Source organism: Xyrauchen texanus, chromosome 30, assembly GCF_025860055.1.
Source record: "Xyrauchen texanus isolate HMW12.3.18 chromosome 30, RBS_HiC_50CHRs, whole genome shotgun sequence".
Lineage (NCBI taxonomy): Eukaryota > Metazoa > Chordata > Actinopteri > Cypriniformes > Catostomidae > Xyrauchen > Xyrauchen texanus.
The window spans coordinates 30,026,239-30,046,168 of record NC_068305.1 but is presented as its reverse complement, the minus strand read 5'-3'; the positions used below and the strand labels follow the sequence as shown (position 1 = coordinate 30,046,168).

The 19,930-nt window shown below is 36.8% G+C and overlaps 1 protein-coding gene across 1 annotated transcript in view; it reads left to right on the top strand.

Annotated features, from left to right (window-relative positions):
* Positions 1-9,435: 9,435 nt before the first annotated feature.
* hmcn1 (hemicentin 1) overlaps positions 9,436-19,930 on the top strand; it is a 123,876-nt gene continuing 113,381 nt past the window's right edge. The window contains exon 1 of the mRNA XM_052098916.1: positions 9,436-9,831. Coding sequence (XP_051954876.1) covers positions 9,582-9,831 — 250 coding nt within the window. The 5' untranslated portion in view covers positions 9,436-9,581. The remainder of the gene's footprint in view (positions 9,832-19,930) is intronic.

Genomic DNA, 19,930 nt, shown 5'->3' with positions numbered 1-19,930 from the left:
GAAATGTTAATGTATAAGCGTGTCCCCACAGCTCCTCTACGAACTTGTGGCCCTTTGCCTTACTGGATCTCTGCACACAAACACACACACACACACACACACACACACACACACACACACACACTTAAAGGTGCCATTTTGACATCACTCATCATGACTTATTCACATGCTCATACCAAGCAGGCATTACATTTCTCCCTTAAGTGATTCACACATGATAAGAATGACCTTCATCAATGCTTAAAGGACTTATTTTATCTCATTCTGTCTGCCTCTTGACTGACAGCAAAGAACTCTGTGTATTTTATAGATCTGAAATTATAATTGAAGTGACGTACAAGCTGTTTATCCTTTCCATTTGAAAGCTCTGACTGTTGAAGTGTGAGCGTACAGACGAAGCCGGTCAGTGCTTTCAAATACAAAGGACGATACAGGAAGGATATAGTTTATTCAAGGACACAGATTAAAGGGGGTCTGGGTAGCTCAGCGAGTATTGACGGCGACTACCTACCTTGGAGTCACGAGTTCGAATCCAGGGTATGCTGACTGACTCCAGCCAGGTCTCATAAGAAACCATATTGGCTCGGCTGCTAGGGAGGGTAGAGTCACATGGGGTAACCTCCTCGTGGTCGCTATAATGTGTGGTTCTCTCCCTCGGTGGGGCACATGGTGAGTTGTGCATGGATGCCACTGAGAACAGCTTGAAGCCTCCACACATGCTATGTCTCCACGGTAAGGCACTCAACAAGTCACGTGATAAGATGCATGGACTGATGGTCTCAGACACGGAGGCAACAGAGATTCATCCTCTGCCACCCAGATTGAGGAGATTCACTATGCCACCATGAGGACATAGAGCACATTGGGAATTGGGCATGCCAAATTATGGAGAGAAAAAAAGGATACAGTTAAAGAGGATAGGTTAATCAGTGGCAGGATATTCAGCTTTAGAATTGGGAGAGGATTCAGTATTGAGCACAATTTTGTTCTATTAAACATTAAGCCAAAACAGTTTAAGCTGTGAAAACCTGCTGTTTATATTTGAGGCATATAATGCTGCCAGAGGGGATCTGCTTCAGCTCAAGTGCACTCATACACATACACACTTTTATTAAAGGAATAGTTCACCTAAAATTGAAAAATCTTAATCTGTGTTCTGCAGAAAAAAAGAGTCATACACATCTGGGATGGCATGGGGGTAAGTAAATGAGAGAATTTTCATTTTTGGGTGAACTATTCCTTTAAGCCACATAGAAAATAGATCAAAATTACAAGACAAATCTCTTCTCAGCAAAAGGCCTGGTTTAAAAAATCTTAAGTGATTTTATGTCCAAAGAAGTTGCACATGATTTCTGCTATGATAATGAATGACCTCCCTTTGATTTAAAAAATGACCTTCGATCCAAACATCAGCGCTGCTTACAGTAAAACCAAGTGACTCTAATTCACCCCCATTAATTTAATCTGTGAAACTATTCATGCTCAGTGTGCTTGTGTAAACTGCTTATGTAATATCATAAATGACTACTCTGTGTGACCCACAGAAACATCCTTTCTACTATATAGTAGGCACCAAAAGCTAGACTATTTTGCTTTATTTTCTAATTGAATGTACTTTTTTAATAATAATATTTGTATATTAGCATAAATGCTATATTCAGTGGCATGCTGATATAATTCTTATTTCAGCATATTATGACAACTTACTGTCAGTGTAATATTACATAGAGTGAAGCAAGAAAGAAAGTATAAAAAAAAATTAAATATCTTTCCAAGCCTGTTTGCTCAATGACCTTGTTGTCACGGATGGTGTGAGTCTTGTGTCTGAGAACAAGCATTGTTTCATTGGAAACAGGATCAGTGAGTGTTGTTCCCACATACACACTCTTCCTGTTTGGCATTCCATTCTGAGACTAGAGACGGACAAGTAAACATGACCAGTCAGCCCCTGTACACAGGCTGAACATGGAGTATTATGCAATGTTTGAGCCCAGAAAAGGTATTTGTTATGGGAAGCATTTTACAGATGGATTAGCCAATCAGTGTGTGTGGCTCTACTTCTGTATATTGATATTGATAGTGTAACTACTTGAACTGACAGTCTATTAAATCAACAGTGTGTTTTGGTGCCATATATTTATTAAAACATGTAAATTGGTCAGGGAATAGTATATTCTTACATGGGCTTAGGTGGAAACCCCTGCTACTCATTACCTCCAGCCAGTATCAACCTGTTCCATTATCTTGTGGCCGGTGCACTATGTGTACCTCTTTCAGTGCCAAACAAAGCATTGTTGTGTGCATCATTACTATAAGGTGACCAGAGTTCTGAAATGAAAAACGGGGACATTTCGTGTTCAATAGGTCATTGAAATGTCATGTTACTTATTAAAAAAGGGGACAAATCGAATTTGATGTATTTTGACCATGTTGAATGAAGTAATGTGCTGAACTATGCATTGTAAGAAATCATTTTAGTTAAACTTAAAAAGGGAGTAAGTAACCTGGTTATTTACTGTTGAAATAAAAATTGATAATTAAATAATAATTTTAATAAAAGGTCTAGTAAACTAACAATTAGTGGAATTAACTCTTCTTCTATTTTTTTTTTTTTTTTACATTATATCATTGTATTGACATGGTGCCATTGTACTCAAAAACACAGATTGTTATGTTATCTGAAGAAATTAGTAAATCTAAGTTGATCTGGCAAAAATCTAAAATTAACAAATCATGGAAATATTTTTTTACAGTGTGGTATATCATGCTCTGTTGAATACTGTAGCCTGTGTCTGGTCCAGTTCTTAGTGGAAAAACTGGCCAGACCAAGTAATCAGTAAAGGAATACAAATTAATGTTAATTTTTTTGGTTTGGGTTTGTTACTTGCAATGTAATATTTCACTATGAATGCTGTCTTGAACTCTCGGGCAAAAACAGGGACATTTACGAGAACAGATCCAGTCAGGGAATGTCTGGTCACCTTGCGTTACTAGGATAAAAAATGGTGAAGACGACACAGAATGGCAAGCCCAGAAAAAAAAACGGCAGAGAGAGGTTTTTTCTTGCCACTAGTGGCAGTTCATATGGCAGCTACACAACATTCCTCTAGGCTTCATTAGGGCAGCACTTGTACCCTTCTCTCATTTCTCATGCCTCATTCTTTCATTTGTGTGGGTCATTGTATTAATTCGGTCCTCTTGGTGTCTCCATTACACAATCATGTACTAACTATAGTATATAATAAACTGTGGGATATATATTTACAATATGTACTGTATATCTTATTGCACAAAACCTGTTGTCCTTATGAACATACTGTATGTTGCCAGTGCAAATTACTAGTGTATTGTGTGGTTTGCATGTAGATTTAAATTTTGTATCTAAATTGAAGCAGAGTTTACACGTTTGTATCAGTGTATATCTGTGTGCATTTGTGCAAGTGCAGTGGACTGGATTGACTTGTGTAGTCAGACACAAAGAGGGTCTTTTTGGGGATTAGGCGCAGTATATTCCCTAGGATTAGGGCTATTGAATTACAGCACTGAGGGTGCTTCATTAGTGTTCAGTTTGTGTCGGATGTGGGGGCGGATGGAACAGGGTGTCATGTGTCCTGTTTTTGGGAAGAACAGCACATGCTTACGTTTGTAAAACTTGATCCGCATTGTTGATGTCAATGTCAATAGATGGTTTTTTTATAGACTGTAAATACTGACGCGCTAACTCAAGTGTAACAAGTGGGTCATAAAATCTCAACATGGCTTCCAATTCACCAAAATACATTTTTGGTCAAGATTTGTGACTGTAGTTGTGGGGGTGAATGTGGTGAATACTGTGTACTGTGTTCACTATGGGTTTGTATGTTTGTTTGTTTTTTCATAGAATGGTAATGTCAATGTTCTTATATATGAAATTATTAAATACATTTATTTACCAGTTTTTCCTCTTCTCTTTTGCTGTTCTACTTGCTTTTCTCAGCAAATAGGAACATTTGAGAAGGAAGTTCTGCATCAGATCGTCATGGTTGTGGTAATGCCTTTTGGGAGGTTGCATAAGATTGGGAAGTCTATTGCACAAGCCAAACACGTAGAGAACTTTCTGTATGTTCTGACACAATTGACAATCCCATCCAGCAATTAGCCTTTGCACAGTATTGCATTTCTCTGGTTTCTCCCCATTTAAACAGCACTTTTTTAGGTTGGCACCTCACTGTTAAAATGGCAATCTAATTGGGTATACAAGTAGGTAGGTAAGTATTCTGCGACTGTAATGTGTAACATTCTTGCAGGTTGACTTTATGCAAACATTTACTTGGATTCGTTAAGTGTAGACGTTTGCATTTGTTTTGTGCCTAAATAGAATACAATTTTAATAGAATTTTCCCACAAGAATTCCTGGTACAGTATTTTTACCTTCTTAATTAAGTCTAAAACTCATTTGACTCAAATAGCGCTAATTATACCCAAGCAGCCTTAAGTTCAGCCTTAAGTTCTTTAAAGGAAAAATTCTGTCATCATTTAATCAAAATTAGATGTTAGGAAAATGTTAGTCTGTCACCATTCATTTTCACTGACCCCATTTACACCTGGTATTAAGATGCATTTTTGGTGATCTGATCATGTGTGGTAATGATCTAGGGTCTAAAACGTTTTGTGATCAGATCACAAAAACCACATACGAATGTGGTCAAAAAGCATATGACCACATCTCATTTGAGGTGTAAATTCTAATCGTTTCTGTATGCGTCCTGGCAGCAACGAAGCCCCACCCTCACCTGTCAATTAACCACTGCGCTAAAACAAGAGTTTAAACTTTGCTGGTTACAAGCGAAGTAACTAACTAAGGAAATGACTAACTGATCGGAAATGTATCAAGCAGATACATGTACAAGCATGAGAACTTCAGTTCACGGATCTTCTTCAGTGTGTTTGAAATCAACATGCAGGGACTTATGAGAAAAATATACATCTGCAGCTCAGGTTAATATAAGTAATACACAATATAACCGACAGTTCTGCTCAAAATGTTGCTTTTGTGCTTAGATTAACTTTCAGCTGCATCATGGAGAAATAGCACTCCATTTTTTTCATGCTTTCTTTGTATTTTCTGACTTTGTTGAGCTTTAATTTCATGAAGTAACATGCTGATATGGTGATTGATGTATGCTGTCATGAAACAGAGTCCCTCCCCTCCAAATCCAATCACAAGTGGTCACAAGAGATGCATTTAAGTGACCAGGTTGAAAAAGCAAATGTGTCTCACCTAATACCAGGTGTAAACGGGGTCATTGCATCATTTTTTGCAATGCAGTGAAAGTGAATGGTAACCAGAGTTGGGTGTAATCCAATGACAAATAATTATTTACTGTAATCAAATTACTTTAAGTAAAAAAGTAGTGTGATGCATTACATTTAAAATTGTGTAATACATTACAGTTACTTTCAATTAATTAAATTACTTTTAAGTACATTACTAGGGTTGCACATATTTCTCTAATATAATTTATGTGGAATACATAACATAAATTACGTTAATATTGCTTGCATTTCTTTGCCAGCTGAAGGGCATGTGCCCCGTAACAAAAGCAAATAGAAAAAAAGGAGGATATATAGACAATAGTTTGAAATTGTTTAGCAGCAAAGAGTTTTAGAAAGTAACTGAAAAGTAAAGTAATGTGATTTTTAGTCATTAGTAATGTGACTTTTAATCATTATAAATCTGACTTTTCCAATGAAGTAATCAGTAAATTAATTTGATTACAATTTTAAACTAGTATTTATTACTATTTTGTAGTGTTTTACTTTTTTAAAGTAACTTACCCAACACTGAGGTGACTTAGTCGCTAGTGGGCGTTTCTACTGCTGTCACTCTAACGTTATTGGTGGACTGCAAGTCTGTCCATGTCTTTTGAAAATCTGATCACAGATGAGGCATTTTGACAGTAAAACTAAAATATCACTCTAATTTGACAAGGATTCCGTTTTCTTATCTCTAAAAATGCATATTCTGCAGGGGACATTGTTTTTATAAACCTGCAGCAGTGCTCAATGCATCATATCATTAGTAAGATGAATCTGTCACTGTACAAATCAAACTCTCTCAGACTGCCGGCAGTTTTTTTCCATGCATCATTTTTTATTAAATCCATGCTTGTGATTACGGACTAATCATATAGAACTGTGAAATCGCTAACAGAATCTTCTCCTCTGTCTTGCCTGCACTCAACTCCATTATCTCGAAGTAGACGTTAACATGAGCTCCACTGACACCCGCTTCACTCCTAATGGTTGTCGCTCTCAAAAGTTGCTCCTCATTTGCATAAAGTTAAAGTTTCTAACTTTCTAGTGTCACTCGCCATGCCCACATCTAGTTGTCAGAGGTTGCTGTCGTTCGTGTCGCCGGAAGTCACCAGCTCTCATTGAAAATAATGAGAACTAGTCGCTTTGTCGCTGGAAGTGTTGCATGTGTTTTGGGGGCTTGAGGCTGTCATTCTGCCTAACATCTCCTCTGTTCTATGGAAAAAAGGCAGTCATACGGGTTTGGAACAATCATTTTTGGGTGAACTATGCCTTTAAATATGTGTGTGTGTACATACATGTGTGTGTAGCTGGCACAATATCTTTTTTTGGTTATTTTTTCCTAGCTTTGTGTATCTTGGCAGCAACCCACACTGGCAGCCTGCTGGTCTTGGGCCCTGATTCAAACCCGCAGCCAGCAGATCACTAGGCATATCCAACATAAACATCCCCGCCTCAATTCCATATCATCCCCTCAAGCCAAAGGAGAAATAAGATAAACACATGTGTGTCATCATGGTGAGACCATAAAAAGAGGATCGCATGAGAGAGAGCTCATAATTGGTCAGTTTCTGGTCAACTTGGTAAAGCTCTGAGAGCTTTAAAAGTGTTGCCTAAAGGCTGAAGTTTTTATTGCATCTGAGCTCCTCATCTGTTATCATTTTGATGTTCACACGATATTTTAATCTAATATAAATGAAACTAGTCTTAATATGTATTAAGGTTTGTCTCATATTAATTAGTCATTGGTGGTATGTTTTTAGCTTTCGTGATATTGCATTTTAATTTTAATTCATCAATAAATTAATAGTATTTGTTAAATTCTTTACATTTTCAAATATTGTTATTTTTATGTATCTGTGTTGTGTTTTCTTTTTTGCTTTTCCCATGCAATTTTTGTTGTAAAGGGTTTTCATGGGATTTTAGATCATGCTGATTTTTCCTGATATGTTGCGCCCTCTTTTGGACAAAATCGAAACTTCTATCTTTTTCTTATGTGGGGGTGCTTTGAGATGGGTGAGAGTGTGGGAGAGTCAGCCACCCTTGTAATCACTCAAGCCCTTGGCAGCATTGCTTTGAACTACCATTATTATGGAGATCAGGATTTTTATTAGTGTTGGACTAATGGACCACAGTCCATAGGAAATTGGTTGCTAATTGGATTTTAGAGAAGTCTAATTTTCTTTCTTCCATTTAAAAATTGAAAAGTATCAGGTGTTACATGCGAGAGAATGGAATGTATTTAAGGAATTAAGAAAAGAGACTGACCTATCCATTAAAGAGATTACAGGGTTTTGTGTGAGTGTGTTTTATTTTATTTTTTTAGCTTGAGCCACATCTATTCATATGGTGAAAAAACTTCAGTTGTTCTTATTTTTGCTCTGTATTTTTTGCTAATTTTTCCAGTGTCAAACATCTTTCTTCAAAAACACACCAACTCATTTACATCAACACAGAACTGTGAATTAATGACAAACTATTCCCTTTCCCCCTCCTGCCAAATGCCCTAAATTTAACATCTCAATCAAACAAAATTGCATTATTGTGTTGTGGTCTGACGGATGGCCAACTCAAAGCTTCTCACCAGGATATATTTATGAACTGGTCTACCGTGCATGGTTCTCTGTTTTTGGCTCTTATTTTACTACTCCATTATGCCTACACACAAAAATCTGCTGACGCTCATCATTACTAACTATAAAGTCTTGCTTTACAAGCAAACATTTCATTGACTCCAGAAATGTACCACCAACCCAGTTACATCATTTAATATTTTCAGCTGTTACCTTTCACAGGCTGACTTCATTTTCTGTGCACAAGTGGTGTTTTAGAAGAGACATGTTGTCTCAACATCTGTCGCCTGCCATTAGGTGGTGGTATAATGGAACAAGAACAGGCCACAGAGCATTGGACGTGTGTCTGTGTCCATGCAGTCCAGAGATCCTGAATACATTGAATGGCTGATAACCAATTCTGTCTTAATAATTGACATAAATTAAGCCTTTTTTTCATTTCAAATTTATTTGATATCTACTTCATTGAATATACTGAATAATAATGTGCACAATTAAAATGTATGTTTTTTTGGGAGATAGGCCTATACTGGTTTTTATTTTAGGTTATTGATTTTATTCTGTTATTTATTGTTTATGATGTTTTACAGTGTATCTTATTGGGTTTGATGGGTTACTTGGGAAATAGGCACAGTTTCATTTATTTTCTCTCAAAATAATTATTTTAAACAAAAACTACAGCACTTTCCTTAACATTTGTTTGTGGTGTGCAATGTCTAAAGGTTTATTATGAGGTCATTTGATGTAATATTTAATAAGGTTTAAAATGTTGCAAATTTATGTTGAAAATCTATGAAATTATCACATTCATTTTGAGACAAATTACTTATTTGTCATGTTCAGTTTTAATCAAGGTGATTAAATCAAAGGTTTTTCAATAACTGTCCAATAAGTGAAAGGAGAGAATTTGTGGTAATCACTGATGAAAAATAATAGATTTGTTAAGAAGAATGTTCAAAGTGGGCTCACATTGACTGATCTGTTAACAATGGAGATTTGTTTGTTGAATAGAATAGGCTATTTCAGATGTTATAAAATTCTAAATCTGACTGAATCAGGAAATAATAATAAATGGTACACATTTTTTAAGTGATAATTTTGAATAAACATTATCTTTATTTGTTACTCAAAAAAGCATCTTGCTGTCTCAAAAGTATTATTACAATGTTGTTAATTTCAACGGTGTTGCGTTGGGTGTAAATACAGTAGCCTATTTTTAATATCATCCAGGATTTATTTTTTTTTTAATTTTTTTTTTAATTGGATAAGGTTTCATGTTTCCTTTTATCCAATTCATAGGTTTGTCACAATGCACAGGACACCCTCAATCCCAAAAAGAGCTTCAGACCAATCCGCACACAACGGTTTGATATAGCGAATTCGCCTGAGGTGCTTGTTGTCTCGCGCCTGGTGAAACGAATTTATTGGATCAGCAGTTAGAAAGGCGACAGTTTGCTGAGAAACTTCAGAGGAGGAGGACGCGAGCGAGAGAGTCACGCGCACACGCTGAAACAACTCGCAAGCATCATCGCACAAACAACGGGGTTTTCCCCTTTTTGTCTCCCGAAAGACTTTATTTTTTACATTAGTGTCTGCTTTGACATTTGAAATGTCTTGCCAATTTCCTTCAGTTAGTCGCTAAATTTTGTATACATTTTTTTTTCAGCTGTTTTGCTGAGGAACAGAGGTTCCTCTGAACTGGGAGACCTCAAGATGGACTTGAGACTTTTGTCGTTTTTGCTTTGTCAGCTATTAGTCTTTGTCGTTTTGTCAGCAGCACAGGACACAAAAGAAAACATCCCAGAGGGAGCGTCGACCTTGGCGTTTGTTTTTGATGTTACCGGCTCCATGTACGATGATTTGGTGCAAGTGATCGAAGGAGCGTCGAAGATTTTGGAGACATCGCTCAGCAGACCCAAGAGACCACTGCACAACTTCGCCCTGGTTCCCTTTCATGACCCAGGTACAAAATAACAATAAACATGACTTTTCAGTATGTTTTATTAATTTCCGTTATTCCATAATCTATAATAGGCCTACCTAAAATGAAAATTAATAAAATTACTCTGTATTGGTCTTTACGTTTGTTCACATTTATGTTCTTACAGAACTGAATTTCACTTCACTCAGTATCCTTGTTGAATTTGAGTAAAATGCCTGTTTCTGTTTTGGATGTTTGAATACTTCTGACTAGTTTTTACGGTAGAATAGAAACTTTGTGCTTAGTTTTCCCAAGAACACTGCTCCTATCTGCGGTCTTGTGAATTACATATCAACACTGATGCTGACTGACCTGTTGAATGAATGCAGCTGATCTAAATACGTTCTTGTTGCCAGAAACACGACAAATCTGGTAGTTTGCTGAGAGCTGCTTGTTATGAATGCTGAAGCGCCTCGCACCTACGGGCGGTATCAAAGCATTGTTTGTAGCTACCAGATGTTCTGTGTGGTGAATTCACTGTCATTATCATTCCGTCCATTCAGTCGGAACAACCTTGGAAGCAAGCATTTGACTGCCTGCTAGTGCAGTCTTTTTTCCAAGCACCATTGTGTTACTGTATAGGACGATAATGTTACTCTATAGCTCTAATGATCAGGTATTTTCAAAGTAGATATGCGTGAGTTAAAAATCATTAAGTTAGACACATATGCACACATACTGGACTCTTTTTGTCTAAAGTAAGCCCGCATGTTCAGAAGTCACTAAATGATTGATCAAAAACAGACTCTTTGGCCGGTGGCACTCTCATCTCCAAACTTTGTTTTTCTGAGAGCTGAACATGAAGTCTCCATCATGTGAAAAGAGAAGTTGGATGTGTTTGACTATGTAATCAGTTGCGGAGCTAGGGGGTGGCCGTGGCCACTATGGACCGAAGCCTGGCCACCCCATTCGCAATTGTTTTAGTAATGTTTTTTAGTCATTTTTGGGCAGAATTTAGTTCTTTAGAGGTGAAATCATCTCTGTACAAATGTAGAAACTTAACATGTATGCACACCAAGGGTGTGTATCCACACAGTCTGACAATACAGTCCGACAATATAAAAATGCAGCCCGAAAATTTCTGTGCCAACACAGACTGATCGCATTCCCCTGACTGGCCACCCCTTTGAAAAACTTTTGTCTCCGCCCCTGTCTATAATTAGTTGCTGCAAATATGAGTTCACATTTACTCAGCCTTTTTAATCTTAACAAAGCCCAATGACACCTTGTGGAGTATGAGGTGAGAAAATGACATTTAAAGTGTAAACGTGAAGATCAAGCAACAACTTGTTGTAAATATGGCAGGAAGGACAAAAACTATGTTTCTAGAATCTCCACAAGCCTACAAAGAATGAGCAAGAGAGTCTCAAAAGAAAGTATTGTCTCAAGAGATGTAAAGCTTCCCCTTCTTCATTCCCAACCTGAATCTGACCTAGAGTGTCCAAACACAGCGTGCCAAATACATTTTCCATCCACTCCTTGGGGCGCTGTGGAATTTCTTTCAAGATGCACGCTATATCTGGTTATTGCTTCAGAATGCACTGTCCACTGTAACTAAATCAAAAGATTTGCAACACAATGAAGACTCTTTGAAAGTGAGAGAGAGAGAGAGAGAGCGAGAGAGAGACTGAGAGCGAGAGAGTAAGCCTCTTCCCTTGCAAAATGGTAAATCGGTATTCCAGATGTGTGCAATCATGTACTGAAATCAGACTGTTTCCTATTTCTTTGCATTATTGCAGATCGTTTTACGAAGCCTCACAGATGGGAGACACTGCCAAACAAGTGGAATACACATTATTTAGACAACACATAACATGAACAGCTTGTTTGTCAAGAAATTGTCAATCTGCGTGGAGCTTTCTGGAAAGCGTCTATTCATTTTATTACACAAATAAAAAAAAAAAAACAACATGCTCCCAGGACAGGAGGCCTGTTGTTGACATTTAGGGATCTGTGTATAGGTATTGGTTTTCATTCATTTTAGTAATTTGCCAAATGTGGCTTCTGCAGTTTCAGTTGTGAATTAAGGTATGCATACCTGCCAATTTATAAATTTTTTTTGTAACATGCAGAAGAATGCCTTTTTGAGTCCTCTACTTTTTAGTCAGAAGTTTGGGTCCATTTGTTTGTTTACCTATCCAACCAAGAGAAATGCTCAGGAATGAGAGCTCTAATTGGAGAATTTGAAGAGTTTGCCAGTTCTAGAAAGAATATCTGTAATTAAGGTATGGGTGGAAAAACATGCTTATTGACTAAAAAGATGAATCCCCTGGTAACTGTCTGGCTTTGACCTGGAAAAGGATATAGAAAATCCTTTGGGCTCTGAAGAAGGGTAAATAGCTAGAGGAGACTTCAATGAGTTTCAGACGTCCAGAGAGCTTTTAAAGAGCAATTGGCTCATTGATAAGTGTGTGGCCACAGGCACTCTGTGCTACTGTTTCATGAGAGTCCAATGATGTGCTTCCCACACACACACACATACATGTATATAAATGCACATAGACAGACTTACATGTGTTTATATCTGTGTGTTTATGTGTGTACATGCGTGTGTGTGATTTTGTGCTTAGATATGATTGTCAGGGACTTAATACGTATGGGGATACTGACATCTGTCTCTGTCAACCCACTGTACATTTAGCATGCTAATTTGTCATTGTAACACTTGCAGTATATGTCTTTAATACCATAGATTCATAGGTTGAAGAAAAACCGGTAGTTCACACATTATTTCATTCCAAACATGCAGGGTGTTAATTTTTTTTTCTCCATAAAACACCAAAATAAAAATTTAAAGGATCTTTATGCAGCTCTATTCCACACAACAACAGTTAATAGTGACCACATGCTGTCAAGCTTAAAAATGAAAAATTATAGAAGCAAGTATTGGATTTTGGTCAGGCTTAATGGAGATGGCGATTTAGTCACATCAGAGACTAAATCTTTTTTCTTATTGTAAGATGTAGTCAAACCAGGAATATTTATTCAGTTCATACCTGTGATCCTAATACTGCCAGGAATGGCAGTGAAAAAGTATATACATTTTATAACGGACAATTTGCAGAATGATCAAAGGGGATTCTTATTGGACCATTATTCCAGGGGACTGGCAGAATTTCCCAGGTTCCTGAAGATCCTGATTGTGGCTGGGTGGATATGAATATCGCTCACTCTGGTGGAGAGAAGGGGCTTTATTTTGTTTTGGAAGTCAATGATAGCTTTCATTTCCAAAGCAAATAGACCAAGAGCTTTTGTCTTTCTCTTATGGAAGAAAAAAAGTTTACTTATTTTGGTGTGAGCTCTGAAGCCTGATCACAATTATATGAGGAACATTTTATGACTGGTGATATTTTTGCTAAATTATATTTTGTTGTTCCTACACGTATCGCAGCAGTTCTGGGGTGAAATGTCCACTTTGTGGTGCTAAAAGCATGTTCAAATATTTCCCAAACAGAGGAGGTTTTGAGAACTCTGTTGAGTTGTAAATAAACAAAACCTACCTCCATACCCTGAACCTAATTTATAACATCATAAAAAGCAAATGTGAGATGAAAAACAGATTATTTGTTAAAGGAATAGTTTACCCAAAAATGCAAATTCTCTCATCATTTAATCTCATGCCATCCCAGATGTGTATGACTTTCTTTCTTCTGCTGAACATAAATTAAGATTTTTAGAAGAATATCTCAGCTCTGTAACTCTATATTTAATTTAATTTAATTTAATTTAATTAATTTAATTTAATTTATCAATTGTCACACATTATACATACATTTCTGCATATACATGATGAAATTATTTATTTTTCACATACAATGCAAGAGGATGATAATCAGCACATTAAAGCTTCAAATAGCACAGACACTCCAGTGGTTAAATTAATGTCTTCTAAAGCAATACAGTAGCTTTAGGTGAGAAACAGATGTATTTTTAGGTCCTTTTCATTATAATTGTTTACTTATGGTCTCACTCCAATGCGTGTTCATGAGGGGACCTAGTTTATGTAGCCTCTCGCTTAACGTAAGCACGTTGGCATGTTCACATAAGAACTGACATGAAGCACCCGGAAGTGCAGCTCAATTTGTTTACAAGAAAACACAGTTCACAAGCTTCAATGGTTTGCTTTCATTTGAGCATGCCAACTCGCTTACGTCACATGAGAGTCTGCGTGAACTGGGTCCTCTCATGGATGCGCATTGGAGAGCAACCAGAAGAAAACAATTATAGTGAAAAGGACTAAAATATTTATGTTTCTCACCCAAAATAATTGTATCGCTTTAGAAGACATTAATTTAACCACTGGAGTTGTATGGATTACTTTTACTATGACTGTCTGTGCTTTTTGGAGCTTTAAAGTGCTGATCACCTTTCACTTGCATTGTATGGACCTACAGTGCTGAGACATTCTTCTAAAATTCTTCGTTTGTGTTCTGCTGAAGAAACAAAGTCATACATATCTGGGATGGCGTGAGGGTGAATAAATTATGAGAGACTTTTCAATTTTGGGTGAACTATCCCTACATACTATAAATAAAACCTACCTCTATACCCTAAACATTAAACCTAAACTTAACCGATAGTGACATAAAAAGAAATGTGATATAAAAAACACAATTGCTGATGAAACTTATGGTACTTCTGTGAAACTTTTGGCAGTTTCAGTACTTATATGATGCCTTAGTATCGCAAGTGCAACACTCTATCAGTTGAGCTACCAATTTGATTGCATTGAAACAAGCTTTTAAATGTAGTTGTTTGTGTAATGCAAACAATAAAATTGTTCACAAGTCATGCGCTATAGTAAAAGTCTTTTGATGTCATAAGATGGCATTAAGAGTAAGAGGGTGAAAGGTAAGTGTTTTATGAACGGATAATCTTTCATGCTACTTGTAATTTGTGTGAAAGGGAATAAAAGTCATTGTTGTTGTGTCTTCTCTTTCATGCACAGACACACACACACACACGCGCACACACACACACACACACACACACACACACACACACACACACACACACACACACGTTGGTGCAGCTATCCTTATGAGGACTCTCCATAGACAAAATTATTTTTATACTGTACAAACTATAGATACTATCCCTAACCCTACCCCTAAACCTAATCCTCACAAAAAACGTTCTGCATTTTTAAATTTTCAAAAAAAAATAATTTAGTATGTTTTGTAAGCGACCTGAATTATGGGGACACAGGACATTTCCTCATAAACCACATTTATAGCATAATACCCTTGTAATTACCAGTTTGTAACCTAAAAAAAGTCCTTGTAAATCACTTAAAACTGCCCCCCCCACACACATGTTGGTCTACCTATCATTATGAGGATTTCCATAGACATAATGATATTTATACTGTACAAACTATAGATTCTATCCCCTAAACCTAACACATCCCCTAAACCTAACCCTCACCAAAAATTTTCTATATTTTAACATTTTCAATAAAACATTGTTTAATATGTTTTTTAAGCTATTTATATTATGGGGACACTAGAAATGTCCTCATAAACCACATATATAGCATAATACCCTTGTAATTACAATTTGTAACCTAAAAAATTGTCCTCGTAAACCACATAAACACACACAAACATTTCAAATAGTGTATACTGACAGCCAGCTTTGTGAATAAACATCGGACTGACATGCTTAACACCAGCTGATGCCTTTAGAGCTGTAATAACCTCCACATTCTTGATGAACATTCAAGTTTGTCATAGGTTTTCATCTATATGCTATCATCTGGTTGGCCATATCTGCTCCCTATAGTTAAACCTGTTACAAAATCTTTCAAAATTGGGTAGGAGGAACAACTTGGAGCTTAGATGCTTTTAACGCTAAACATTTTCAAAGCTCATTCCACAACTAAACATCTCTTTGACTCTTTAGGTGCTTACTCTTAGAGTCTACATTCATCTTGGAATACCCCTAGATTACAAGGGTATTGGCGTGAACACTGTCCGTAATGATGCCATTAGGGAGGAATTTGTGGCGTTGGGTAGGGTGGGGTAAATAGGGTTTCAGAGTACGGTGTAATTCTCTTGCCTCATCTCTTTAATAATGAGAAGAGAATAAGATAACGCTCTCTAATTTAAGAACAGTGCTTGTGCTGATTCCAGTGCCTCAGGTGTTACACAAGAAACTATTTTTAAAAGTGCTGCTGTACCCAGTAGTTACTGTAAAGCAACAAGTGCACTGTTGATACTCAGCTATTCAAACATCTTCAATTTATAAGGAGACTCATGAAATTCTATTTTATATGTTGGCAAAGAGCTCCTCTTTAATACATACAGTATTATATATAACTTTCATTTTTACATTTATGCATTTAGCAGAAAGTTTAATCCAAAGCCACTTACAATGCAGGTATACAGATTTTGTGTTCCCTTGGAATCGAACCCAAGACATTGGGGTTGAGCAGAGCCCAAGACCTCTAGCAAGTGAGCTACAGTATAAGAATAGGAACAGTATACTGTATATGTTGTATTTGTGTTCAACTATTTATTTTTCTAGCAGGGCACTTCACAGATTCAATACAAGTTCTATGGGAAACTATAAATGTCATGAGCAATTTGCTGCAGTTTTTGGGATTCCATCTAGATTGTGACCACACATTTGGCAGATGAATCCTCTTCTGAACAGTAGAACTTGGGTTGGCCTTCACAACTTCCTCCTCTTAGTTAAAAAAAAAAGGATGACTTGATTTGCATTGGTCTGTTTCTACCATGTTTGATGACTTGAGTCCATACTTTTTGAGTTACACAGCTTTTTTTGATCAAGCATGAAAAATGCATGTGAAATGTGTAAATCTTTGTTTGAAATTAAACATGCTGAATATGACATGTTCCACGCTTCTTCTCTTTTATCTTCAGAGCTGTCTTATACTGCATTTGAGACACAATGAGTAGGTTTCACCAGACAGCTGGAATGCTCTTAAGGTTGTAAAAATTACACATTCTTGTTTTTACATATCTAATTTTCTTAGAAAAACATTCAGAAAGCTCGGGATTAGCAAGAGATTCATAAAGGATTTGATTAGCTTTCATTTCATTTTTTTTTTATTTCTCCCAACTCATGACCCCTGATTTGCATTACTTTCTTATCGGTCTATTCACATCTCTCTTCATCAATTTCTGTCTCCCTGTTTTTCTCCCAGGGTAGTCACTGTCTTACTGTTGAATAATTTCCTGAATGGCTGAGAAAATGCCACTCAGCTCCCAGATGGCATGTCAGCATCTGCTGTGCATGTGTATGTTATGATCTTTGGCTTTAAAGAAGTCAGAGTGATGGAGACCATCAGACCAAAAGTTCAGGCTTTATCTTTAGACCATTTTCCACCTTGCTGAAAGTTTTGTGGTGTGTGCATGTGAGAAGTCTGAGAAAATTGATGTTAGACAGAGTCCTCTCTGGTTTTGTGGTTTTGAGTGAGTGTAGCATTTGTGTGGTCGATAATTTGGATGATGGTTTAGGTCTTTGTCTATACGGCATTGGATAAATTGAGACAAATACTTGACATCAAAGCAGCAGTTGCCATTGCTGTAGGAGTTTGTACACTTTACATCATGTGTAAGCACTTGCCCACATGCTTACAGCGACCTGATAGAAGGTCTATAGGCCCAGATCCTGAAATACAACTGATGTTTCTGGTTGATAAATGATTGTATTTTAAGGCTAATGGAAGCCATATGTTATGTGGTTGTAGATGCCTTTGCATATTGAGCTGCTTTGATTTATGAGGCATTACTCAAGAAAGACGAATTTTAGGGATTTAAAGGATTTAAAGGGATTAACTGTTTTGAATGTGAACCAGATCCTAACTTACATTTTTTTTATACTTTAAAGCATAATCAAAGAAAACTGTGTGAAAAGTTGATCTGTCCACTTATGTAAAGTACCTCCTATCACTTCTTTTAACTCTGCCAAAAATTGGACATTGAGTCAAATCATGAGCAAAAAGACAAAGAGGAGGATTTTATACAGTCAGACATGCCCTGAGGGCTCAGTTCTAACCAGCTCTAACCCTCTCTGTCACTATGAGATGCCTAAATTGAATGAATGATGTGATGCTTACTACAAGTCTTCCTGATAGAGCTATTGCTTCTGCTTCCATTTCCTTTGGTCTTCTTTCATATTACTCTGTAATAGTGTTTTATACAGTTTTTCTGCTAGTTTGACAATATCACTTGTTTATATCACAATTTTTGAATCCATTTGGTGACAAACTACTATGATGCAAATTAACAAGCTGTCCCCATGAGCGCACAGCTGGATGAATAGATGGGCAGGGGTGGACTGAGTCTTTCTCACCCAATCAAACATTAGGTACCTAGGGTATTAATTAAAATCTTAATTTGTTTATGATTTGTACATTTGTAAAAAGCAATCTGAGGGTGGGCTGTGTGTTGCAATCTTTGCAACACACAGTTGCTGTAGACCACCCTAACCAATCACAAAATTGCTCAAGAAATTTGTAGTATTTCTTTGTTTTTGTCATTGGCCAAAGCAACAACACATTCTACACTCAAGATGCGACTTCACTCTGCTGCAAACCGGACAGTCACGCAAGTGAAAATGTTAATACAAGATAATTTTGTGCAATGCATAGTTTTTTTTTGTGCCCCAAAAAAAGCCCACAATTCTATTTACTAAAAATATTACTAAAATATTGTGACGAGGCAGGCAAGAAATGAGGATCTACATGCAGCTTTATTAAACTGAAAAATAAATAAGTTAACTCAGAATAAAAGGAAAAGAAAAATACAGGGAACCTAGAACAGAGCATAGACAAAAGATGCAAAAACTGACAAAGGAAACAGGGAAAACAAGGGCTTAAATACACAAGAGAAAACAAGGAACACCTGGGGAAACAATGAGGGAATGAGAAACAATCAGGGACAATCAATCAAGGAATAAATCTACAAGGACTACAAAAGGCACACAGGAAACTAAACAAGAATTCCAACATAAAAGCACAAAAACAAAGGACAACAGGAAATATGACAAATATACTAAAAATTATAGTGTTTTTTTAATAATTTATTTCTTAGTAATGGATGTGGTATACCAAGAATAAGGTTGTCATGGCCCAATTTAATCTCATTATTAAATGTAATGCTTATCTGTTTTATTTCTGTATTAAAATATATGATTAATATGGGGAATAAGTATATAATATTGCTATAATGGGCCTTATGATCTTCACAATTATGCCAACTACTCTCTTTCACAGACATTTTATACTGTAGGTTAATTTAGTGTATATAGTTATAAAAACAAATAATAATCTTCTTCTATAAATATTCTCTCCTGACAGATACCTCCACAGAGCTATAATCTCCACCTATGACATCTCTAAATTGGCCCCTTACGTTATGAAAAAAAAGCAAAAATCACAGTTCCAGAAATAAGAAAATACAGAAATACAACTGATTGGGGCCAGTCCATGAATATTAAAACAAAGTTTCAAAAGTGTAGCTTCAAGATTTAAACATTATACTATATATGTTAACATGATTTTAGTGAGAAATTGCGTACTACTCATATCTGTGTAAAGTAATACAGTATTACTGTTACGGTCCTGTCACCTCGTCAGGTTGGGGTTTTGTCTGATGGGACCGTGACATCATCATCCCATGTGTATGTTCTTTGTGTGAGCACACTGGTCTGGTTGTGATTTACCACTGTGCACTCTTCGGTCGGTCTTGTTTCATGTCCGGATCATGGTGTCTTGAGCAGTATAGGACTTCCTGTATGGTTCGGTTTCAGTCTGTGTTGGGGTCCGGACACTCATGCTCCATGTTCTGTTTGTTTTGTTCTAACTGTGTAGACGTTTTCTCCCTCACGTGTTTCAGGTGCCGCTGGCACAAGGAATCAGCTTTGTGTGTTATGTTTGTTGCTGGATTGAAATGAATGTGTTCAGTGTTGAAGTGTGTTTGGTGATAAGTAACTTACTTCATTCTCTCTGCCTAGTTGGTCCTGAGTCGTATATCTGTTTGGTTGCCCGTCTCTGCCCACATGTTGGGAGTGTGGTTGCGTTCCAGTTTGCTGTACACTTGTTCTCTGTGCT